The 27,439-nt window shown below is 35.9% G+C and overlaps 1 protein-coding gene across 7 annotated transcripts in view; it reads left to right on the top strand.

Moving 5' to 3' along the window:
* The window catches only part of PKHD1 (PKHD1 ciliary IPT domain containing fibrocystin/polyductin), a 450,367-nt gene that overhangs the window by 399,640 nt on the left and 23,288 nt on the right, over window positions 1–27,439 (top strand). For all 7 annotated transcript variants that reach the window (XM_045843325.1, XM_045843324.1, XM_045843319.1 and 4 more), the window contains 4 exons: window positions 3,984–4,998; window positions 16,565–16,700; window positions 17,687–17,774; window positions 24,983–25,090. In XM_045843325.1, coding sequence (XP_045699281.1) covers window positions 3,984–4,998; window positions 16,565–16,700; window positions 17,687–17,774; window positions 24,983–25,090 — 1,347 coding nt within the window. The remainder of the gene's footprint in view (window positions 1–3,983; window positions 4,999–16,564; window positions 16,701–17,686; window positions 17,775–24,982; window positions 25,091–27,439) is intronic.

Here is a 27,439-nt window from a genome sequence, read left to right as displayed (position 1 = left end):
TAATTTAAGTATTCTTTAGAGTCACAATGAACCAAATGGATGTGCCTTCTATTTGGTGAAGGTATGGGAAGGAAGGTGTGAAGAGGACACTTTAAAATAACCAACATTTCATGAAACTTTTTATTTAAATTAGGAGATACTAATTGTTGACTTCATGAGGATCATAGTGGTAAGTCTCCAACGAAAAGTCTCAGAAATCAGAGCACATGTATGCATTCCTTTCATAGTAAGATGTTCATACACAGTCTCAGAACATAAAAAAGGAATAAATTAGGAATAAAAACAATACATTTAATTGGTAGTACACTAGATACTCTGAAATCAGGAAGATAACAAATAATTGATACCTATTTGAGTAGCCATATGTACCTGCCTTGTATCCCAAATAACATCACAGTTCTTAATAATAACAGAAAGGTGATTTCCTCCTTACCAAAGAAAGAAGTGATATAGTTAATAACAAAATCTTACCTGCAGCAAGTTAAGCATATGCAAGGAATCCCAATAAATGTTTATTGAATCCTGGCCTCAGTTTCTAGAGGTAAAATCCAGCTCATACCAAATTCCAATAAGTTACAAAGATTTGACAGTGACTTTTTATACTCTTTCACCTTATTCCTGAGCTTGCTCATGGGCACTGGACTGAAGTCCTAGACCCTCCAGGGTGTGCATATGCTCTGCAACACATTCAGCAGATGCTGTGCACTCTCTATCTCTCACATTCAAACCTCCTTGGGCCCTTCCTGTTTCAGACCCTTCTCTCCTCCATTCCTGTCTTCTGCCTCTTGAGGTCCTGCTTCCTATATGGGTAGTCAGCCATTCTCTGCCCCATCCAGTGTCACTGCTAAATAAGAGAATAGGATATTTGGGTCCTAAGGACAAAGATGACTTGAGGGTCCAGCCTTTGGTAGACTAGTTTCTAGGAGGAATATATGGAAATAAATAAGTGGAAAGAACTCTATCACTGGACCGCTTTGAAGGTATGCATTCCACTAGAATAGCTCCTGTACATCATTACTCCTAAACAATCTTTGAATCATTATAGATGGTCCATTTTTGTTAGTTTAGCTTTAGAAAGCATCTGACATGAGGACTAGAAGTAAAAGAAAAATTCACATTCCTACATGTGTAGTTATTTAATGAATTAACAAATTAACCAAGAATGAAATATTTTGTCATGACAGATTTTTTGCAATTAATTATGATTCCAGAACAGAAGAAAATTTATATAAATATAGTTAGCAATAATTTCAATCTTATGGTTTATGTAAAATAGCTCAATTTGTCACAGTATGGAGTTATCATATTAGTATCAATTCATGGGGCAGGTCTCATAATAAATTTGTATAGTATACTCTGTTATTATTGTTCCGATGAGTTGGTGTAAAATATATTTGAGTCATAGAATAATAATCTTATAACTAGACACCTGGCAAGAATAGACAAAGATTATTTAAAGAATATCAGTTTTAAAAAAGACATTATACACAATTAATACATATTAAGGAGCATCTACTGTGTTTGAGGTAGTGTGTTAAGCCCTGTAGTAATTTAAATATGGGATATAGCCGGTGGCTCTGAGAAATAACCCAGTAAGGACACTCATGCCTACTAAGTTAATATAAGTTATTAAAGTACATACAGTCAGTTAGTAGCAGGGAATAATTGAGGATCATATTAACTAAGAGAATAATTATTCTATTTAGGGACAATTCCAAGAATTTAGCAGTCTGTAGGAGTCACTTTAGATGTTATGTCTTTTGCATGAGAAAGAAGAACAAGGCCGAGATCTATAAAACCAGATGGAATGTGTATGATTGATCAATGGCATCAACATGGCTGGGAAAAAAGTGTATGCAATGGAGGGTGAGCCATAGAATTTAGAAAAGGGGAACTATCTCATTTGGAAAGTATGTAGCACTGGTAGTACAGATTTACGCATTAGGGTCTCAAAGCACAATGGCTATTGTGCTATTAAAATCATGCAAGTAATTCTCTTTGGCTATTTAGATCATGTCTTCATACTGGTTCCATGCTTTGGAAGATGATACTTGATCTAACATCAGCATTTCCGTATTATAGGACTATAGGGAGAAAAAAAAAACACTGTATAAAAGTGACCATTTATTGATATTTGATCATTAAATCTTTATTTAAATTAATAATTTAGTTTTCAACTTAGTAAATTCAGTTTTTTAAAGAGACATAGAGCAATTCAAGGTTTGTGGGGTTTTTTTATTTTTTTTTTATTTTTAGAGAGAAGGAAAGGGAAGGAGAAAGAGAGGAAGAAAAACATCATGTGTGGTTGCCTCTCACATAGTCCCCACAAGGGACCTGGCCTGCAACCCAGGCATGTGCCCTGACTGGGAATTGAACCAGCAACCCTTTGGTTCACAGCCCATGCTCAATCCACTCAGTTACACCAGCCAGGGCCTCAAGTTTTATGTTTATGTTTTATCTTATGTTTGTTGTCAAGGAATTTGTCTGTTTTACTTAAGTTGTTGAATTTGTTGGCACAAAGTTTGTTATAGTCTCAATCTTTGCCCAGAGGATCTGTAGTATTAATCCTTCTTTCAGTCTTGAAATTAGATTTGTGCTCTCTTCCTTTGTATCTTGAACAGTCTAGTGAGGGGTTATTCAATTTGTTAATATTTTCCAAGAAGCAAATTTCAGCTTTGCTCAAATTTCTGGTTTTGTTTGTTTCTATTCTATTTCATTGATTTCTGCTATTATATTTATTATTTCTTTTATTATTACTTACTTTGGGTTAGCTTTGTTCTTTTTCTAAGTTTTTAAGGTGGTGATATAAGGCATTGTTCTTAGACAATTCTTTTTAGAATTTAAGCATTTAATATGATAAATTTTCTTCAATGTACTGTTTTTACTGCATCCCACAAATTTTGATATGCTAAAATTTTATCATTTAATTTAAAATATTTAACAATTTCCCTTATAATGCTTACTGTAGTTTATGTTATTATGAGGTATAAGTAAACCATTTGCCTTACTCTTGAAGTCACATTTTGGTAATTAAATTTTCTGATAATCAGCAACTTTGGCACAGATTTCTAATTATGTCATATGGAAGGAAGGGTGTAGGAGGAGGCCAGATCATGCTCAAATTTAGAATATCCTGCATCAGTAATAATTTGAGTTTTTGTTGCTATTCCAGTCCTTAATCAACTTTGATGTACTTACAAAAAGGCAAATTTAAATATCTATAAAACAATACAAGAAGATTTTGCGTATATCAATTTTAAATTAAAGGAATTATTTGTGGGAAGATAAAACATTTCTATGGATTCAGAATAAGAGCTACTCTAGGTTCATAGACAGGAGGATTAGGAATGGTGGGATTAATGGATAATGCTTTTAAAAAATATTCTTATTAGCCTTGATTATCTTCAACTACCCCCAATTACTACTTTTTTTCTTCTCCTTGTATTTCTTTACTCTTTATTTAGAGAGAAAGAAAGTATGAGAAAGTGCTGTAGTCTGACATGAAAACTCTTTCACAATCTGGTCAGAATATACCTCTTCATTTTTAATACTCTTCTGTACATTCTCTGCTCCAGCTCCCTTAATTTACTTCTTTACCCATTGATTCAAATATTACCCCATGCTCTCCTGTTTTTCTTTTTTCACTATGGAAATCATAGTAACTATTCTTTTTAAAAAAATATTTTATTTATTCACTGTTTTTATACTAAGCTATTATAATCATTATTAACTTTAAATTACATATATGTTATGGAATTTACATATATAACATAGACATTTAAATTATATTAAATAACTATTATGTACTGTATGTATCTTTCACATTTTGCCCAAGATTCCTTTGCATTCTCAGTATTTAGCACACCTAAGTGTTCAATAAATATTTCATAAGGTTACAGATGATGATGAAAGTGATGAATTGCAAATCGTTTTTGAGAGATTGTGGTTCATATGTTACCTGTTTACTTTCATTTATTTTATAGGTACATTTAGAGAAGAACAGAAATGCACATACAGATCCCTGATGCAAGGCTACATCTGCAAACAGACTGACCAAGTGATCTTAATTCTTGACAATGCTGATGCCCCTTGGACAATGAGGAAGTTATATCCTGTTGTATCTGTGACTAGTGGTTTTGTTGACATCTTTAGCAGTGTGAATACCAACACTCCCTGCTCTGCTTCAGGGTCAGCATCTACTTTCTATTCCATTTTACCCACCTGGGAAACCACTAAGGTCTGCTTTGTGGATCAGACACCTCAAGTTTTGCGGTTTTTTCTATTGGGGAACAAAAGTGCCTCCAAGCTTCTGTTGGCTATATTCTACCATGAACTCCAGAGACCCCATGTTTTCTTAAGGGGAAGTTTCATTCCACCGACTCAGGTTCAATCAACGTCCTCACTGCTAGATAAGCCTATTGGTTCCAACTATTTCAGCATCGTGGATAACCTCTTGTATGTTGTTCTACAAGGAGAGGAGCCCATTGAAATACGCTCAGGTGTTTCCATCCATTTGGCCTTCACTGTGATGTTTTCAGTCCTAGAAAAAGGCTGGGAAATCATGATGCTTGAAAGACTAACTGACTTCTTGCAGGTTAGCCAAGACCAAATAAGATTTATTCATGACATGCCTGGCAATGAAGTAACCTTAAAGGCCATTGCTGACCGTAGAGCAAAAAGAAAGCGTAATTGCCCAACTGTGACTTGTGCCAGTCATTATAGAGTTGGTCAACGTAGACCTCTCATGATGGAAATGAACTCAGATAGGCTCCCACCACCAACCACCATGGAAACTATCTCAAAAGTGATGGTCATTGAAATTGGTGATCTGCCAACAGCAAGCAGCACTGGACTGATTCCATCCTTATCAAGTGACACATTACAGAATTTGGCTCACCAGATTATCACTGCTCAACAGACTGGAGTACTAGAGAATGTTCTGAATATGACCATTGGGGCCTTACTGGTGACTCACTCAGAGGGAGTCATTGGCTATGGGTAAGTATTAACTATAATAACATTCAAATTAGGGCTGATTTCTTGAGTGCCTATTGCAAATGTTAATCTATTTATACTGAATCACATAACCTTTCTGCTTCTTAAAATAAGAATAAAAACTGAAAGAGCTATTTATAGACTTAAATTCTCAATTTTAAAATTCATTGTTATATCTATATTTTTTTTATGATTGTTCTATTCCCTTGGTGGTTGAAGGAATTATATTTTGGTACCTTAAGGTGAAAAGAATGTAGGAAGAGATTTTTCTAAAGCAACTTATTTTCAATTCACTTGATTATTCATTTATTCAAGTAAGGAATCTAAGCAGTGGGCTAGATTCTGGGGTTGCTAAGGTGAAATAGATATGAACAAAAACATGACCTATCACAACTCCATAGGGCTATGAGCTAAAACTTCAGTACTTCAGTACCTTATAATTCTGCCTATAAGGACTGGGGAAGGACTTACACTTTGGAACATGTTGGAGAAATGATTGGGAGTTTATTGGGCTAAAGCAGTGACCCTGATTGGGTTCTATTTAACCTAGGATTCTAAAGCTCTGAAAGGATGCCTTTGTCAAATTGTGTGAGGCAGGAGCTCACTGAGGCCAAACCTGTTTCTGGCACAGACCCATGTAGGATCTGTAAAGTCCTTTATGCTGTGTCCTCTGATTCGACCAGCTTGTATTTTGAAGTTCTCCACTACATTTCTGTTCAACACACATTTCAGAAGTAAATTTACCTGAATGTTCCTCTGAGCTTAGTAAATGAAGTATGTGAAGCACATGTTAAGGAAAGGCAAGGGTAAATAATTCACACTTTTATAGATTAATTAGCCAAGGAATGAAGCTCAAGTTCATCTAAGCCATCTGCCATGGGGACAAGGCTGCTGAAAGTCCCAAGCTCCAATTTTTAGCAGGTACAAAAGAACCAAAAATGATATCCCAGACTGAGAGACAATATGAACTTGTCATAATGCTTGGAAAACATATCTAAAACTAACCATTTCATAAATGCATGCTGCTTGGTTGTAGAGGACTCAAATTGGACAACATGAATATTCCCTATAAATTTGTCATTGCTACTGGGAAAATAAACTCAAACCCATGCACATTTTGAGGTGATATTGGGTCCCTTGAAACAGGTAAACTTATTCAGATTCTGAGCTATATTATTCGATGATATTTCAGAGCATTCATATTCTTTTAGATTATGCTATTGTTAACTGCTTTTTCATCTTATAAGTAGTAGTGCCAATAAATTAGCAGTAATGCCCATTACTATTTAATGGGTATTAGTTACTTCTGCACAATCATCTCCAATGAATGTGCAATTTACTGTAGACAGCAAAAGCAAAAAGTAGTATCTTTACATTTTGAGGCATATTCAACTAACATATTGATTGCCATATCATAAACAGGGCAACATATTTGTGTGGAAACTTAGGGTATTATATTTTATGTCTTTACAAAGGAGATAAGTGTTCTTCTTTTCTACAGTATATTAATATGTATAGAAGGTATAAAAAGTAAATTCAAGCAATTTTTTTCTGGATTCTGGTTGATTTGAAGAATTGGTGATTTATCAGCTTAGAATTAAAACATATTCCTGGTTGCATGATTGTGCAAAATCTATTCAATCTTGGATATTTTTTTTACCAACCACTAATCCCTCACCATATCATTGATGTTGTTATGATATTATGCATGATAATATAAAAATCAGGAATCTGGAAAAAAAGTATGCTAGTGCATCTTAGCTTCTGTTTAAATATGGTTTCCTTCCTTTAGCCCAATTGCATTTAGATCTTGCTCAGTTCTTATATGTATGGGTGAGTAAGGAGAAAAAGAGCTAGTCCATTGCTAAATTTTATTTAGATTTTACAGTACTGAGCTTTCCTAATATGTTGCCACTTAAAATGACCAATGTTTATATTATATATATCTATAGATAGATCTATACATATCTATATATGTATCTATATATGATTATATATCTATACATAGATATATTCCATGCATATCTATATCTATATCTATATGTATCAAATATATATTATATTATTGAACATGGAATATTCAATATTGAATCCATTATTGAACTTTATATGTATAATATAAAGTCTCAGTGAATATTTAGTTTTTAACAAGAAGGAGGGAAAAGTCAAAGTGTAGAAGCAATGGAGCTGTAACAGAGCAGCCCAGTAAAGAGAGTAGACTGAGCACACGTTTAGGTACATGCACATAGGTGTGGGGATATCATTCTATCATTAGGATGTGCGGTAGCTTCAGAAAAAAAGATTGCCTTTGTTGCCTCCCATCTGTCATAGCCACAATGCTTTCAACTTTGACTCAGATATTTGTGAATAGGAAACCATGTATATTATTGTATCAATTTTCTGTTGGGGTATATTATATCCCTCATTTCTCTTTATTCTTTTAGTATTTTAGGAAAAAAATCTAGACATAAGGCAAAAAAAGCAAATAATCTGAAGATAAGGAACGGCTGCTTCTTAAGTATTTCTGAATAAATTTCTGCAGAATGAAAAATACCATGTCCTAAGGAATTGAATGAGAATTAGCAAGGCTTCCCATGGTCCTAAGAATTGCACAGTGTGTTAAACAACCCTGAAGCCCTGTGCAAGCCCCAAGGCCAGTCCTGTCCTTTCAACTTTGATCAGACATTAACAACCTAATGAATTGACCTTGAGACAGTACAAGGCTTTCAGTGAAAAGTACCAAGGATGTTCTTGAGAGGTTTACCCTTATTAATTTAATGGGATTGTATGCATTCAACAAATCAAGACCATTTTAAATATTTGCTCTTCAAGGGGAGTATTTCCTGCTTTGGAAAAGCTGCAACTTCTGCTGTGCAGGGAGAAATGGAATGCTATCTATGTTTTAATTAAATAATGAACAGTGAATTGGGCTCCATCCTCCTCTAGAGGCATCTGGATTTCGGCAAACTTGCTTGGCTAAGTCAGTTCCATGAACCAGTTTGCCATCTTTCAAAACATTGTTGACCTCTAGTGTCAGTTGTTCAGTTTTCACCTGGCTTTTTTATCCTTTCGTATTTACACACTTTTTTTTCTATCAAGCTTTCAAAAATATTAACACTATACACATTTTCTTTTACTATTTTAACTAGAAAACTTCTGAGTTTTCACTTGATGTCACGATTTAAATAGTTTTAATAATTTGCCAAGCAGTTTTTCTTTTACTAAAATTATTTATTTAAAATTGTTTTAGTGTTGTTCAACTGCAGTTGTCTGCATTTCCCCCCACCACCACTCCATGCCCCACCCCAGCCATCCCCACCTCCCTCCCTTGCTTCCACCCCACCTTGGTTTTGTCCATGTGTCCTTTATAGTTATTCCTGAAAACCCTTCCCTCCTCCCCCCCCCTCTGGTTACTGTCAGATTGTTCTTGATTTCAATGACTCCGGTTATATTTTGCTTGCTTGTTTGTTTTGTTGATTAGGTCCCACTTAAAGGTGAGATCACATGGCATTTCTCTTTTACTGCCTGGTTTATTTCACTTAGTATAATACTCTCCAAATCCATCCATGTTGTTGTGAAAGGTAGGAACTCCTTCTTTCTTTCTGCTGTGTAGTATTCCATCGTGTAAATATACCACAGTTTTTTGATGCATGCATTTACTGATGGGCACTTATGTAGCTTCCAACACTTTGCTAGTAGAAAGAAGAAGCTCCTACTATTTATACACTTTTTATTCTATTTTAGTTTTTTAAGTAATTTCAGTGGAGTAGAGGGAGCAGAGATAAACCTATGTTCAATCTGTTCTTTTTATACCGGGGTTTCCCCATGGGACTCTTAGTTCTATATTCTTTTTTTTATCTGGAATCCTGGAAAGACACATTTTATACTGGTTGTTTTTCTTTCAGTAGATAGTTGATTTTTGCTCTCATCTTCTTTCTTTCTTTCTTTCTTCTTCTTCTTGCTTTCTCCTGCTTAATAAAAATACCATTAATATCTTTGTCATATAATAAAATTAAATATATCTCTTTTTTGTCATTTTCACCTGAGGATATATTTATTGATTTTAGAAAGAGAGTAAAGGAGAGCAAGAAATATCAGTATAAAAGAGAAACATTGATAAGTTGCCTCTGTACACACCCTAACTGGTGATCAAACCCAAAACCTAGGCACATGCCTCGATCAGAATCAAAGTGCACAGTATGACACTCCAATGAACTGAGCCATGCAGTCCAGGCTAAATACATATATTTTTAATGGAAGTTTAGCTATTGAAATTCCAAAGCAATTGGGGTTGTTAGAATTTCTAAAATGACCTCCCAGTGATGTGCTGTCCTACCCCAGAAACATATGAATATGATCAGATAACAGTTTTATGAATACACTATGTTATATGGCACAGTTTACTTTAAGATAAAGAGAAAATCCAGGATTATGTAGGTGGACCCAGTTAAACACATGAGCCCATAAAAGTGGAGAGCTTTCTCCTGCTGTGGCAAAATAAGAAGGCAGAAGAAGAATGCAGAGATTCAAAGTGTGAGAGGAATTGAAGGGTCACTTCTTTTAAGATGGAAGGAACCACGTGAGAAGAAGTGGGTGGACTCAAAGAACACAGAGTGAACATTGGCTGACAGCCAGCAAGGAAATGACCTCAATCTACCACCACAAGGAAATAAACTCTATGACAATCAGTGCATTTGGAGGTGCATTCTTCCCAAAAACCTCCACCTGAGCATTAAACTTAGCCAAGCCTGTCTGAACTCTTAACCCACAACCCAGAGATAATAAATTTGTTTTATTTTAGGCAACTAAGATTGGGGTAATTTGTTATGTAGCAATGGTAAACTAATATTCTATCTCACTTAAAGTTCCTTCTCTATGATATTGCCATGAACTTTGGGCCTCAAAAACAGATATACTGAGGGTGACCATGACTCTTCGGGAGTGTGTATTTGTATGTTTTTGTACCCATCTTGTAAATAGCCTTTAAGTTCCCTTCTTCTCTGTAAGTAGCACCCTTTCAAGCTGGCTCAGAACAGAGAAGACAACTAGGAGAGACAAGTGGTGAGACGAGTCTATTGGTACTCATTCTCACTTAGCATCTTCCCTTGTATAGTCCCTCTGTGCCCTCTGGGCACCTGCTCCCTAGGAAACAGCTGTGTGCAGTGCACAAGAGCAAAAGCTTTCAACAAGGGACGGTATTCTTCCCAAGACTGGAAGAATGCTAATCCTGGAAGAGATTCCTATATGGCCAGCTTGTCTCTTGTCTCCTTCATGGCAAAACCCTGGCTTCACTGTCAAAGAATGTTTCTGTACCATTTCTTCTTTTACTACAATGCAAGTTCACCACTTTGTTGAGTTAGGTGGATGGCAAGATTGTCATAATGGTATTTCATATATGTGGCTTTGTGGGAGAATGAGATGCTCTGCATAAGCAAACCTTTCATTTAATTAAAAATTGCTCCTTTATCACTGTATTTTTAAACCTTTCATCTCTTAATCTTGAAAAAAACTTATTACCCAGCCTTATTATATGGGAAATAAAGTATATCATTCACATTTTTATTGATGATTCATGGCCATTTTCAAAGCTATCATTTATTTTACAGCCCTGTTTCTGCAGTGATGCCCTTAGGGATCATTGTTCTTATACTAAATGGCCCCAAACCACTAAATCTTTAATTCTACCCTGCAGTTTATATTTTTCTGCTATTTTCCTTTTAAATGGGATGTTAATTGTAACCCATTGCTGCTGTTGACATATCTGTACCCAACAGTTTCCTACCCACATGCACATGTAATTCTAAGTCCAAAATTGAAACATACTACCTTAAAATCAAGTAATTTGTATTTATGTGTACAGACAATGAAGTCATAGGTAAATATAATAAAGACTTATAAGAGCTTACATTTCAATGTTTTAAATTTACCAAGTTTTAATTGAACAGCTATTATGTCCAAAAATTATATGGCTTGTATGAAAGTCTAGACATTTTGAAATTAATGAATAGACAAAAAAATTTATGCACCTACTTAATAAGAATATTGTATTAAATGTCATTATGTCTATTACAAAGATATCATCAATTCAATATTAACCTGCTTAACCATTAATTTAATTTCTGGTACAATTGAAGAATATACAGGGGCCCAGCACAAATAACGCCCCTTTTTATTACAAAATCATAGGCATGTAATTCTGTAACATAACAATATCACACTTGAGCACACCATATGACATTTTAGGTGAAATGTTCAAATTAAAACTATAAAAATATTACACCCATGTTATTACCCTACTGACCACACTCAGGCTGGACCCTGGTTACTTTCTGCTGGACCCTGAATTTGTATGTATATAATATATATTAGGTGGTCAAGGCTTCAACTTAATATTACATTCCCAAGAGTACCAATGCGCATTAAGTACCAGTTGCAAATATTGAAAAGTAGCCCACTTGGATTTTCTGCCACTCTAATCCTCCTGTGTAACCAGTATCTTATGTTAAATCTCTTTAATTGGAAAAATTTTGAGTGATTTCTGTTTTCCTGGTCACACTCTGACTGCTACAACACACTAATATAAACAGGAAATTTTGAATATTTTGTGCATGACCTTAAAAATGTGTTCAGAGTTTCCATTACTCCAGATAAGATATGAATGCTACATTTATTATAAAACATTATTTTAAATGATGTACCAATGAAAATGCATAGATTTTGACCTCTGAATTGACCTTGCGGGACAATGTGTAGTGTTTACTCTGGATCTGCATATACTCCTGGCACACTGCAGCCTACACCTCAGGCCACTCAAATCTCAGTTCAAAATGAATAATTCCAAAGAACCTCAAGAGTTTCATGGTAAGTGTTGGAGCATAGCAGTAAGCACACCAATTGAGGAGTGTACCAAAACTTGAAGTTAGCCAGGCCAAAACAGGTGGTGGCTTTCCAAAGGTGTTTAATGGCCTCAGAGCTAACGTGGTGCATAATGGGTACTGATTTGTTTTAGTGCTACTATAGTAATATGAATTGCATGCTTACAGTGTGCCCAGTCTGGAACAACTGTGCTATAGTGCAGGAAGGAAACAGTTGGATCATAAGGCATTTCTTGTCTCTTAGGAGTTCGCAGCAGCTAAGGGCATCCAGCTAAGCTTGACAGGAAGCAAGCGCACTATGAAATACAGTACTCCCCTCTTATTCAGTTTTGCTTTCTGGGGTTTCAGTTACCTGCTGTCAATCATGGTTCAAAACTATTTGATAGAAAATTCTGTAAGTAAACAATTTATAAGTTTTAAATTTTGTGCCATTTGAGTAATGTGATAGACTGTCTCACTCCATCCCTCCCACTCCATCCCTCCCGGGATGTGAATTACCCTTTTGTCTGGTGTATCCATGCTGTATACATTCCCCACCCATTACTTACTTAGTAGCCTTCTAAGTTACCAGATCAACTGTCACAGTATTCCAGGGCTTGTGTGCAAGTAACACCCCAAATTGCAGGAGAGTGATGGTGTCAAATTGGATACGCCAAAGAGAAGCCTTAAAGTGCTTCCTGTAAGTGAAAGGGTATATGTGTATTAAAAAAAAAGAAAGAAATAGGAGATGTAGAGTTTGGTACTATCCTTAGTTTCAGACATCCACTGGGGGCTCTTGGAACATATCCCCTGTAGAAAAGGGGGGACTACTGTATAAGTAAAGTGGTATGTGTCAATTTTTAAAGTTAGCCAGTGAAGTCATTCATACCTTACGGACTCTGAAAGTTAGCTGGTAAAGTGAATCATACAAAAGACCATTCCTGAGGGGCAGCGCTCATGGTGTTTATTTATCTTTGCATATCTCCCAGTGCCTAGAACAAAATGTGTACACAGTAGAAGGGCTAACACATGTGTGTTGAACTAAATTGACTAGAGAACTTACTTCCCTCTTCCAGACTACAGAATCTTGCAAACTCCGTGGGAATTCAAGTTCCCTCCTGGCACATACAGATTCTGCCCTATCTAGCCAATTTAAATTAACAATGGTTAGAAGTGCTCAGGACATCCTGAAACATTTAATTAAAACATGGGGATCTTTTCTAGGAACCTGACTTAGTAACTTTGAAGAGGCAAATGTTAAAGACAGGGTGCAAAAGTACCTCTAACCCCCCTCACTCTCACCCGTCCCCATAGGTCTTGCCCAGAATGAGTTTTCACTAATAGGATTTATTTGTTTATTTGTTTACTGGGTTTACCATATAAATAGAAATAATGCCCTCCTCCTCAGCTTCCACCCACCCCTTTACAGGGTAAGCAGTTTGGATCTGGCAAATTGAAAAACAAAGGTTGAAGTGCATTGTGGTGATTTGGGAACTGGGAAATTTCTATATTCTCTTTATCTTTCTTTTAGTTTGCACTTAAGCCTTGAAGGGGAAAAAAATTCTTTCACATACCTGGCTGGGGGTGGGAAACTGTTAAATAGTGGTTAGAACTGGGAGGGTTGGAGGGAACTTTCCTCCCCCATTTTTTAAAGTTTGGCTGAAGGTCTTTCTGCCCACAGGCTACAGTCACATTAGCGGTGGGAAATTGGATAAGGACAGCACAATGACAAATCCAGGTTGCTTGCAATAAGTTGCTAATCCCTTTGCTTTAATATCGGAGCAGCGTATAATGATGTTTGGACATCACTCCAGTTTACTGACGACCCCACTGGGGCCAGCAATAGAACCTTACAACTGTCTAACAAGGCATCAGGTGACTCCCGTCGTCACAGCAACGGACACTGGAATCTAATCTTCCCTCCATCCCTTCTAGCACCCAATAACGCCTAGATTATATAAGTGGCCCATCATTGCTTGGTAACTTGAATCAATTAACGTTAATTCGCACAATGCTATGATGTATTGTGATCACTTTCATTTCAGGGAAGGGGGAGAAATTGCTATAAGTCACCTAAAATGAGGTTGTCGGTGGTGCTGAGGTATTAATTGGGTGTCCATATTAAATGCAAAAGGAGCCCCATCGTGAAAGGAAAGTGGATGAGTGACTCTCTTGGCTGCTATTGACCTATCAGAAGAAGACAGTGCCCTTTTCCTTTGCTTTTATCTATTACAGTTTTCCCTATTGCGTGTCAAGTTGATGTATTATAAAAAATTCATTTGGTGACCTTTCACCCCCTTAGCAGATTAAACAATTTCACTTCGATGGCATCATTAACAGGACCCTGCATTTAATGATGATTTCTCTAAAAGGCCACGGAGATTCGATTTTAAGCTAACAGATTTATTGCACTATTATAACATATCGTAAAAAACTGTACCACCTACGGTCAGGTTTTAGGATAGAAACTGCTTAAGAGTTTATGTGGAGCTTAAAGTGGTATTACCTTGGGATATGCTGTAGCAGCAAGTCTCTGACCTCCAGTGAGATGCTGTTTACATTTAATAAGAGATGTTTGCTCACAATAAACTTTAAAGTGTGTCAGGGAGAGGCCTTTCAGCGGGTGTTCAGGCAGTTGGTTCCCGTCCCTTCGTCTCTAGACGCCCATGTGCTTATGTCAGGGTCTCTGATGGACCCTTTCAGTTTCTGTAACCCACACTGCCAGCCTGACTCCTGTCCTGCATCGGAAAGCATTTGAGAACCAGGTTAGGGGAGAAATAGATCTGGTGACAACGTTAGAATTGTCCAATAACCTGGGACCCATAGAAGAATAGAATTGAAAGCATAGATTTTAAAAACGTGTTTTAAGTTATTCCCTTAAAAAAAATTAAAAGACAGCTTTACCCACTCAGGTTAAGCAAACTAATGAGTGATGACTGCGCTAGCATGTGCTGGATTCCCAGGGAACAACTGCAGCAGAACCTCAGCTAGCAGATGACCGAAGGGGGTGCTCTTAGGACGACTCTGCCCACTCCCCAGGATTCTCCGGGGAGAGCGAGGTTGTTTCCTACAGAAACGTCATATTTCCTGGTCCACCACATTTGCTCTTCCACAGTTTCCTCTCTTTAGGACTAGTTGTCACCTTTACCTGACATACACTTCCTATGTAAATACTTTGTCCTTTTCTTCTCAAAAAAGAAAGAAAAAAATAAAAGGTTAGGGAATAAAGTGTTTGACTCACAAGCATTTAATTGAGGGCAGGAAAGACTACTTTTCTTTTTTTGCAATCAAATCCATTTTTGTTAGACCTGACCTAGGCTGTACTGAGGATAAGTCACCATGGGATACTCCTATTAGCGGGATATATGTGATGTATAAAGTCTGTTTACATATTTTGTTTAACTGCTAAAAATCTATTATATGCCTATGATGTGTAATACATAATAAGATCAAGGGGGCAAAAGATATATAATCCATAAACTGTATGTTCTTTTTAAAATAATGTTCTTTTAAACTGTATTTACTGATTTAAGAGAGAGAGAAAGAGAAAGATTGATTTTTTTTTTTGTTCCATTACTTATGCGTTCATTGGTTGATTCTTGTATGTGCCCTGACCTGGAATCGAACCCACAACCTTGGTGTATTGGAGCGACTCTCTAACCAACTAAGCTACCTGGCCAGAGCTTGTAATTCTTTTAATAAAACTATCTTAGTCATTAAAAATGCCAAGGCTCTAGGAAAAAAGATATTTTAAGGTATCATTAATTATATATAACCATTTCATTTTATTTTGTTTATGCCATGTTTTTGTTAAGTCACACCAGCAATTAATGTACTTTAAAGGGATGAAAAAAATATAGCTCATTAGATGACTGCTCTATACCTTGGTCATTACCTTGCTCTTTGTAAAACCTTTGGCAGGTTACTTTACCCTTTTTTAGACCTCAGTTTCTTCACATATAAGTGACAGTACCTACTTTGTAATATCATTTTAAAGATGCAATGAGTTTGTACATGGAAAGCTTAGAAGAGTACCTGGTACACAGTTAGTACTCAGCACGTATTCACTATAAATATTATTCTCCCTAAGGGCTTCTTTCATGTAAAACCAATCCATCAATGAATTGCAGTTATTGAACCTGTTAGTGCAAGCACACTGTGAAGAGCATAAATGGGGGTGGTGGTTTGCTGTGAGGACTGAATGAGCTGTAGCACTTCAAACGGTGCTGCACGGGGCTTGCTCTCGGGCGTTTCCTCGTGGTGCTCAGTGATGGCATCTTGGTGCCAGGATCAGCCGTGGAGAAACTACTCATGCTGTGCAAACTGGACGACCCTGACAATCAGGGTCTTTGGGGAGAGAGCTGGTTGACTACTAGACTCTTGAACACATCCCACTGCCTAAGTATTGTCCTCTGTGTTCCCTCACTGGGGCTTTTTGGGGCTGATATTAATAAACTGTGATAAACATCAAAGTTCATAATTTATGGTTTTCCCCCCACCCCTCACACCCAGTCCATTGTTTACTAGAGCTAAGCAGACATATTATATAAAGATGTAATTATTCAACTCTAAGGTAATGTTCACTATGAAGTGCATTGTCAAGTTTCTAGATGCCAAGGCTAATATTTCACGGGTAATAATGTATTATGGAAATAGCCACAGCAGTGATATGTGTAATCTTATGAATGTATTCTATTTTGTTTTACATGTGCCAGAAATACAAGCAGTTTTAATGCTGGGAACTCGATATATATTCGGCCCTATGCTCTTTCAGTCCTTGTCCAGCCTTCAGATGGGGAAGTGGGAAAAGAACTTCCAGTACAACCACAGCTCGTTTTCCTGGACAAGCAGGTAACTTGTTCAGGGGTGACAACCTCTCAAGCTGGGGAGAGGTACTGAGCACACAGGTAGGTTCCGTTATTGTGATACGAATTTTCAGAGTGCCCACTGTGTGACACTTGGTGCACTGACACCTCACTACAGCTATCACTGTCCTTCCATTTCACAGCCTGCTTTCCTGCCACTTTGCATGGTGGCCGGCATTTGATTATGGGTAGAAATATAATTCTGAAACTTTTCCTCCCCCACCAAATTCTTGAAGTAGATTTCTCATACCTTTTCAGAAATCTAGCCTTCTCAAAGAAGTATAACTGTATCTGAGGAAGTAATTGTATATGCTAATGAAGGAATTTGTGCCATCACATCTGCATAATAGTTTTATGTTATTTAAATGATTTCTCTTATATGTAGTTTAAGTAAATCATTAACAAGAGGGTTCAGTGCTTAATTCTAATTTCAGTGACTGTGTCCTCTAACTCCCTCTTATCTTTCTATATTTACTAAAGAAAGTCGTGGAAGAAAACTAAGTGCAATAGATAATTAAATCTACTTTGCACTCTTTATTTTTAAAATGCATCTTCTGACGTTTGCAGAGGGACAAGGCCACCAGACTGAAGTTCACACTTGGAAACTGTCACTTTTGATCTAGCCTGGCACTCACCCAACTCTCTACTGCTTTCTTCTCTTGACCTTGCCTTCCCTGTTAACCATCAGCACATGATACCACTCCTCCTCTATAAACTCAGCTTTCCTTTCTCCTCTTAACCACCTTGCCCAATGTTTTCTGCAGTAATGTCCTTTTCTTCTCTCAATACACTAATTGTAATATGTTCTTAACATAAGAAAGAAAATGCTTATTTGTTATTTTCCTTCCTTTACTTGTTTGTACTGAATTTGTGCTTTATGAAAGATTCTATTCTGAATTCTCTTCTTCTTTTTAGATAAATTCAGATCTTCTTCTGAATCCAGCTTTTCCTTTTTATTTTTTCTGTTTTCAGAATCAGAGAGTCGAGTCCTTGGGGCTGCCACATGAGCCTTGGGCCGTTTCTGTTTCTCTGGAAGGAACATCAGGTTCAGTGCTAAAAGGTAGGTACCTGTGACATTCGGAGACCAGTTACTACTGCATCTGCACAGAAAATGTTTGCAGCCATTAGGGACGCATAGCAAGGTCAGCAATACCCAGTATCTGAAGTCATTTCAGAGAAACATCCTCTATACCCAGCCTGCAATGCCAGTGTCTATGAAAAGAAAGTTTTGGTTATCAGTAAATTCTTTGGGGACTACCTCCACTGCTCCTCCCATCCTCTGAGTGATGAAGGTGCATTTTTGTCAAACCATATCCCCAAAATGGTGTAAATAAAAGAGCATGTCCCCTAAGACAAATGATTTTTTGGTACAGTATCATAGACTGACCCCGGGAGCAAGGTCACCCGTACAAGGTAGTTTCTACGGAGAAACACTGGCTTTCAACAATGAGCCAGTTGAAAAATGTGACGGCAAATGCAAAGCACCTGGCCCAAAGGAAATCCTCAAGTTCATTTTCCCCTCTCCGCCTTTGTTTTCTGTTACCTTTCTGTGCAGTTCCAGTACCATTGCTTAGCTTCATTTACTTTCCCTGGACCATGTGCATGTGAAAATTAAAAAATAAAAACAAGCATCATTTTTTTCTTTACTTCTGTGAGTTTAAATATTTTAAATATCTCATATAGATGAAATCCTGCAGTATTTGTCCCTCTGTGACAGGCTTATTTCTTTGGCATAATTGTCCTCAGTGTTCATCCAAGTTGCCACATATTTCAGAATTTCCTTTTTTTAAAGGCTGAATAATATTCTGTTGTTCATGTATACCACATTTTCTTTATCAATTCACCTGCTGATTGACACTTAGATTGTTTCCACATCTTGGCAAGTGTGAATAGTACTGCAAATGACATGGGGTGCAGCTGTTTCTTTGAGATCCTGATTTTAATTCTTTAGCAAAAGTGCCCAGAGTGAACTTGCTTGTTCATATCTCTATCTTTAATTTTGTGGGTAACATCTATAGTGTTTTCCATAGCAACTGGACCATTTTGCATTCCTACCAGCAGTTTTTCAGAGTTCCTGTAAGAGTTCAACTTTCTCTGCATCCTCACCAACACTTGTCTTTTGGTATTTTGATAATAACCATCCTAATAGGTATAAGATAATACCTTGTTGTGATTTTGATTATCATTTCCCTCATGATTAGTCATACTGAGCACCTTTTCATATGCTTATTGGCTATTTGTAAGGTTTCTTTGGAGAAATGTCTAATCAAGTCATTACTTTTTAATCAGGTTTTTGTTTGTTTTTGCTATTAAGTTATAGAAATATCTTATATATTTTGGAAATTAACCCTTATCAGAAACATGGCTTGCAAATATTTTCTCTTATTCTATAGTTTACCTTTTCACTCTATTCATTGTTTGCTTTGCTATGGAGAAGATGTTCAGTTTGATGTTATACCATTTAATTTTGTCTAATTTTGTTTAAAATGTCCATACTACCCAAAAATGATCTACATATTCAATGTGACCTCTATTAAAATTCTAATAACATTTCTTATAAAATTATAAAAAATTAGAAAATTCATATGGAGCCACAAAGAAATCCCAAATAACCAAAAAAAGTCTTGAAAAATAAAAACAAAACTAGAGGCATCAAGGCCACAATTGTCCAAATTTCAAAATATATTACAAAACTCTAGTAAATAAAACAGCATGGTACTTGCATAAATACAGACCTATAGACCAATGAAACACAACAGAGAGCCCAGAAATAAGTCCAGGTACATATGTTCAACTGATACTAACAAGGGAGCCAAGACACACAATGGAGAGAGGAGAGTCTCTTCAACAAATGGTGCTGGGGAAACTGCATGTTCACATGCAAAAATATAAAAAAAGAATAAAGTTGGGCCTTTGATGATTTATACCACACAGGAAAAAATAATCAACTCAAAGTGGATCAAAGTCTTAAATATAAGATCTGATACTATAAAACTCCTAGAAGAAAACATAGAAGAAAATCTTGTCACCAATGGTCTTGAGAAAGGTTTTATAGATATGACATCAAAAGCACAGATAACAAAAGCAAAATTAGATGATGTATTGATAACTCTTTAAAAAAATTAGCTTATCAGATTTCTTATACTTTTATAAGCCAGCTAAAGCATTTCTATTGGTTTTAGGTTGTCTGTAATGTTTTTTTTCCAAAATTGTAAATGACTTACCTACCAGTTCAAACATCAGCCTATCTGCAAAGTTTCTGGTTTCCAAGGGAAGGCCATGGCTTTACAGTTATTTCTTACTCTACCCAGGCTATGTGTCAATGCTCATGCACGTGGCTCTTATAACATATATGAAAATGCTAAAATGTATTGGAATAAGTCCATCATAGAAGTGCTAAATCTTTCCTTCCTGCTAATTGCATTTCTTTGGGTCTAAATTATTTCTATTGTTGGCATACAATATACCTGCCCCTCCTGAGAATATTGTTTTTCATTCTTTCATTGTTACTGTCTCTAAAAACTGAAGGAGATAAAATTGTTATGATCAAGTTTCCAAGAAAATGAATTCTCATTCAACATAGTTTTTAATAAGTTAATCCCCAATTTTTTAAATTGCTATATTATTTAGATTACAATTTTTGTTTTTGTGCTAAGCTACACCTCATGATTTCTAGAAAACAGAATGAGCCACAGAAGTAGCCCCTTCTGAAAATTTTCTTGATGCAGCAACTGACATTTCATGATTAAATATTTCATAGCTTCAAAACTTTTAGTGTTTAAAGCTTGTTTCATTCAGTTGTTTTCTTGTTGGAGCTGTAAATTTGACTGTTATCTCTTTTTAAGTTGCTTTTCAACTATTTTTGCCTATAAATTTCCTACTCTCTCTACTTATTAAGAAACCAAAACTTTTCAGCCTGTGGACAAAAATAATTTTTCCCCAAACTTCTATAGCCTTGTTACTGTCCTCCTCACCCTGTCTACTTTCTCTCTGTATAACCCAATATTAAAGGTCCAGAAGGTGCTGCTCATTTTATGAGTCTCCTCAATGACTTTCCATATCTTCCATACTTCTATCATACAATTGATATTTTATTCACTTTGGTGAAAGTAACACCCATATTGCTGACTCATATTTTTGTTTTTCTTCGTGATTTCTTCACCCAAGCAGTTAAATCGGAAACTCCTTAGGTTTAAAACCCTCCGGGGAAAAGACAACCCAAAATGTTTCCTATACAAATTTTCAGAGACAAGCTACATTATTAAGAAAGTAAGGTAATTAAACAAAACTATCTAAGGTTGGGTAATGTAAAAATTAAACTTTCAAAGCTGCATTATGAGGTAATGTTCAATTGCTTGTTTTGATGATGTCATTTTGTCCATTGTTGAGTGCCATTTAGCTGTTGCTGGCATTTTGGTCAGGAATGTATAAGATACAACAGTAATTCTGATCTCGATACAACAGCATTAAAAATATCAATGTTCAGCTTTTTTTCATGTTCTAGTGATACGTACCTATATCAGTTACCCTCACCTGCCTACTGAAACTCACCTACCTTATCTTCTATTATCAGGGATGTCCAATCCATGGCCCCCAAAATGCATGCACTCCAGCATGGCTATGAATGCAGCCCAACACAAAACCATAAATTTACTTAAAACCTTTATTTTGCTCATCAGTTTTCACTAGTGTTTACGTATTTAATGTATGGCCCAAGACAAGTCTTCTTCCAGTGTGGCCCAGAGATGCCAAAATGTTGGACACCTCTGTATCTGCTTCATACTTTCCCCATATTCTACACTTTAATGCACACTCCAAACCATACACACACTGCATACCTTACTCTTACTACATATCTGTCTTTGTCCTTTCCTGCTTCTATAACAGAGTATCATAGGCTGGAGGGCTTATAAATAAAGAAAAGTATTTCTCACAATTCTGGAAACTGTGAAACCCAAGATCAAATATCCAAAAAATTCCATGTCTGGGAAGGACATGGAATGTCCTTCCTGGTTCATAGAGAGCCATCTTCTTACTATGTCCTCCCATGGCAGAAGGGGTGAGGGAGCTCTCTAGAGTCTCTTGTATAAAGGCCCTTAATTACATTCATGGGGATTTTGCCCTGATGGGATAATCATGTCTTAAAGGTCCTACCACCAAATACCATTATATTGGAGATTAGGTTTCAACATTTGAATTCTGGAGGGGTACAAACCCCTCCACATAAATATCTTCCCTACACTCTATAACTTACCTGTATCTGGTACCTCATTTATACCTCATGCCTTACCTGCATATCCTTAGTTGTACTCCATACTGGACCCATACTCTGTAATTTACCAACATTCCTTACCTTTATTCCTACTCTATCACTTACCCACACGCAGGGCCTTGTTCATATTCCATGCCTTACTGATATTTTTTTAAATATTGTGGTAAAATGCACAGAACATAAAACTTACTATCAACTATTTTGATATGTGCTATTAGTTTAATTACCCATATTTTTTACCTTACCTATACTTCAGACCTTACTTACACTTCATGCCTTACTCATACTCTATACCTTAGTCGTACCTCATAGTACTCTATACATTACCTATATCCAGTATCTTACTCGTATTCCATGCCTTATTTGTACTCTATACCTTACTTTTATACTGTACCTTCCCTAGACTCCATGCTTTACTTTGCCCCCTCCTAATAACCCCCAAAGTCCTTCCTTATTTTTCTGTCAGGCACATCCCAAGGATCTGATCACTGACTAGTTTAGAATTGTATTGTGACCATGCATAATGAATGAGGCATGAAACTGCTATTTTATTCTATTAACACCAACTCGTGCTAAGTGAGGTGACTCACCTAGATCAGTATTGTCACCATTGTTCTCCTTGGGAGATTCAATGGGAAAGTATGAGGAACAGGGTGAGGTTGTCTTCTAGGCACAGAGTTTTGTGTGTGTATGTCATGTAGGAAAAAATATTGTGTCATTTTCTGTTTTTAGAATGCCACAGTACCAAGATTTCCCATTTCACATGATTGAAAGTATCTTTTAAAACAATCTTGAAATACTCCTTAACTTTAGAAAGAATGCCAATCCATTTGGGATGGATTGTATAACTTATTCTAAGTATTTCCTGAAAAAAAGCAAAATAACAATAAAACTATACCTATATATCTGGCCTAAATTTTTTATTCTGCAATTTAACTTGATGTTCTTTTGTCTTAGTAGATCTTCTTCATGAAAAAAGAGATTATTAACCAAAAAAAGCAGATTTATATACATGAAGGCTATTATTCAAGGGCCCTTCAGATTCTTTGATAATAATAGATCCTAGTATTAGAAAAAATATTTTAGTATTTTTTAAAAATAAAGTCTGAACATGAATGATGTAATAGTTTGCCCATGTGTACTGCTAGGGTGAGAGATGGTGTGGCAGAGAATTGGGGCTGAAGAGGTGCTTGAGAAACTACGTGCCCTGTGAAAACATTCTCAAGTAGCACTCCCTGTCAAGTCATGTCATCAATTTCAGTTTTGCACGAGCCTAGCACCCCATCTCGCCCCAAGTTCCCTCAGCCAGTCCATTGTTCATACCAGCTTGATCAGGGAACCGGTCAATGGCATTTGTATACTTTACAATTACCATTCCAGAGATATGATGAACCCTGGAGTAATATACTGTACTTGGCAGCAACTGCCTCGGCTTTTGTGCACATATGCTTCAAATCTGATAATATCATAGATATATATATGGGAATCTTTGTAGAGATCTCTGAGGCAAGCTGGTATTTAACACAAAAGCAAACCCATTTGGAGCTAAAGCACTTTCCATTAGGCAGTTTGGCGGCTGTTTATGAGGCAGACTCACTGTGCTCCACGGACACATTTCGATTAAATGCTGCTTTGTATTCCTCCAAAGATGGGAACAATAAGGACGTTTGTCAAAGGAAAAACTGCAGCAAACGATTTCATGTTGAACATCTGTACTCTGCAGTTCATTGTTTGCAAGAGTTTATTGACCATAATTTTGATGCATATAGGTTTTAAAGAGTATAAACTGCATTTATCTTGGGCGCCTATCATTTATTTTAGTCTTGGCTTATTTATTTCCATTTTTCTGGGCATTTTATTTATTTTGGAACTCTGAAGAGACGAAGGAAAATATGTTTCCAAAAAAGGAAGTTTAGTTAGCTTTGCAAAATTGATGAGGAAAGACAATGTTTTCACAAAAAAAGGACTGAGCAAGTGAATTGAAAAATGTAACACTAAGCATATATATATATATATCTTTATAATACCCTTCAGTCTTAAAGATCTCCAACCAACTTATAAACTTTAAGACCACTCTCCTAACTTATTGTCCATCGTACCAATCACAGTGACTTTTCCAGAGTGAAATGTAGCAGCTGGTAATTAGCAAACTAATCTGAAGATAGTGGAGTCAAAAGACTAATTAATTAATAGTAATGTGAATGTGAGCCTGCCTTAAGTCATCTTCTTTCACTTTATAAATAGATGGCTTATTTTTAGAAGATGTCAGGTGTTTTGTTTTTGCATTTTATTCAGGGAGGCCATGGTCCAGGCAATTGAAGTTGCTAAATCTTTATCAGTCATGAACTGATGTATTGCTGAAGTCTCTTAGTCAATTGGCCTCACTCTGCACCCACATGAACTACAGAGCCTTTGAATAGAAAAGAGGCAGACATTATAAACTGACCACCTAGAAAGACAATAGTACCTAGTGAGACGATAGTCTTTCTCAAGAGATATTTACTAATGAAGTAGTGAAGATATAGTAGTGGTTAAGAATGCTAACTCTGAAATTAGGCACATTTGAGCTATAGCCCCAGCACCAAGTAATTTAAAATTTTATGAGCCTATTTCCTTATCTCTAAATAATATAGATAATAACATATTTTAAATGATTTTGTGTAGTTTATTTCTAATACATTTATAATATATATAAAGCATAGTGTCTGGTTAATATATGGTTAATATATGAAAACTAGAAATTTACAATCAAGTATCAATTTTAGAGAAATTAGTTTGATACTTAATATGTGGTTCAACATATGTTAGCTGTTATTATTATTCTTCCTTAGATTATTTGGTTCTAAGACTTGTGTAAGAAAACCCTGATGGGTTTAGTGACCTCTTTAAAAAAATATATTTTTCCTTTATTGTCCAATTGCCCCTCTACAGAGAACACTTGAAGAGACTGTTCTTGATTAGATGACTAACACTTTCATTTTCGTGTTTGTTTGCAGGGTGTACTCAGGCAGAAACTCAGGATGGTTATGTGAGCTTCTCTGACTTGGCGGTTCTGATCTCTGGGTCAGATTGGCGCTTTATTTTTACTGTCACTTTCCCTCCAGGTAATTTCAGCACAATGTGTTTTTATTATCTGTTTTTTTTATTAAAAATAACCCCTTCTCTTTTATAATAGAAATAGCTTCTGTCATGAATAAAAAGTCATCTAAATATAGAAGAAAACCGACATCACTTGTTTATATTACTCAGGTGTGAGAAGCAAGAACACATGTAGAGATTAAGCCTCAGGAGAATCCCGGTAAACAAGCATCCAAATGTACATTTTCCTCCAGTTGTTAAAATTTACTTTGACAATTTTCTACTTTTAAAAAAACTTTCTGTGACATTTGAGAACAGTTATTTGGATATTAATTAGGTAATTTTAATTTATAAAGAGAATGCCCTGGGATATTGCATATTATGGCTTCTTATCTTCCAATTCTGCCCTCCTCACCCACTGCCCCTAACCCCACAAATAGCAACTATGCCCACTTAGAATCCTGGTACTTTAGAATCATAGGTATAAAGTATGTGAAAATTACTTACATAATCCAGTTCTAATTGAAACCATATTAAAAAGAAATTTCCCTTCTGAAATATTCTTGAAAATTTTTTGATTTGTTAAGGCTACTAATCACTATTCAACAAGCTTATAACAGGTAATGTGTTAGTTAAACTTCAAAGCCAGATGAACTATGTAAAATGCCACCCTCTCATTTCTATGAAGGGTAGAGCTGAGAGGCCAATATCTGACATCCTTTTTTAAAGCACTGATAAAAGCAGAGTGACCCACTTGAAAAAAAATGTTTAAATATTGCATGCATTATTGTGATTTACCAAAACAAAATTCCACCTAAAAGAATTTTAAAAGTAGTAATATCACATTTGAATGAAAACTAGAAATTTGTAATGAAGTATCAATTTTGGTTAAAGTAATTAGTCTGATACTTAAGTAATTTATGTACCAGTGTGACAATACAAAGTCTTATGAACTGCATCAGGGCAGTCGTTACTGGATTTAAATCTCTCAGATATTGAAAATAACAAAGATAACCAAATGTTTTAATGTGAGGTATCTGATGCCCAACAACAAATGTTTAATTAAAGCCAGATATTAGTCTTTCCTCATGAAACTTAAATTCCAATTGTCATAGCATACTTTTCAAAAAGCTAAAGAATGTGGCTTTCATAAAAATATATAAAGAGCACTTGTCAACAAGTTATTAAACCCATAATGAGGGAACCAGAAGGAAGGCGAAGCTGTTAAATAACATGTGAAGGTTATAGATCAGCCAGGAAAAAGCTGCTGACATGAGTTTGTTAAATTGGATATGGGGCAATAAAACTGTAACCTTTGAAGTTAGATGTCTACAGATATTCTTTGCATCTTTATTGGAAAAAAAATCATTTGCAGCTTACCAATCTTGTATTAATTAAGCCTTATCCTTAATTAACATTAAATATTAAGTTAAAGAAAGCTATGGTCCAGAGAATTGGATAAACCATGGATGGGCCAATTTGAAAATACTCCAGTATGACATTGATGAGATCTGTAATCATTTCTCCCCTTAATTCCAAGTTTTGGATCATTTTTCCTCACCAAGGAAATACCTTCTGTGGCCAGGTGATATTATTATTATTAATTATGTTAGACAGATATTATTTTAATATCTATGAAGGCATTCTAATTTAAGTACAGGTTCATCCAGAAACATGTTCAGTGTCCTTGACCAAGGGGTTCCCAAGGATATATTTTGGAGGTAACACATGTGAAGTTGGATATTTGGTCTTAAAGACTTGTGTCCTTAGATGTTTTCAGTGGTGACCTAAGACTCAATATTTTACCAGGCTTATTTTAAGGAATAAGTTATAAAACAAAATGTAAAATGTGGTGTAACTCAAACTTGTCAGTAACACTTGTGATTTTGAATTGAGCTTGGTGTTCACATTGACCCGACCACTACTTTATTTTAGGTTCCCCCTATAACTTGTAGACTACTAAGGAACTATCATTTTTCGTTAGCCATTTGCCCTAAATTTTTCTTCATAATTTTCAAGATTAAGTCTGAGGTAGGGCTCTGGCAGAAGTAGATTACAAAAGTTTAAATTAGAAGAAAATAGATGGAAGATAAAATGAAAGTGTAAAAAGGCCTCCACTTCTGTGACCCTTATTGCCAACACATTCTGTTTTGTTTACATTTTATTCCCATCCCCCACCCCTCCCCTTTGGCAACCATCAGCTTATTCTCTGTATCTATAGATAAGCCTCTGTTTATTTTGTTTATGCATTTTTGTTTTTAGATTCCACATATAAGTGAGGTCATATAATTGTCTTTCTCAGATTTATTTCTCTTGGCATGATACCCTCCAGATCCATCCATGTTGTTGCAAATGGCAATATTTCTTTCTTTTTT

Source organism: Phyllostomus hastatus, unplaced genomic scaffold (assembly GCF_019186645.2).
Source record: "Phyllostomus hastatus isolate PE091 unplaced genomic scaffold, TTU_PhHast_1.1 phas_contig_40, whole genome shotgun sequence".
In the NCBI taxonomy this organism is placed as follows: domain Eukaryota; kingdom Metazoa; phylum Chordata; class Mammalia; order Chiroptera; family Phyllostomidae; genus Phyllostomus; species Phyllostomus hastatus.
This window is presented reverse-complemented; position numbering and strand designations above follow the sequence as displayed.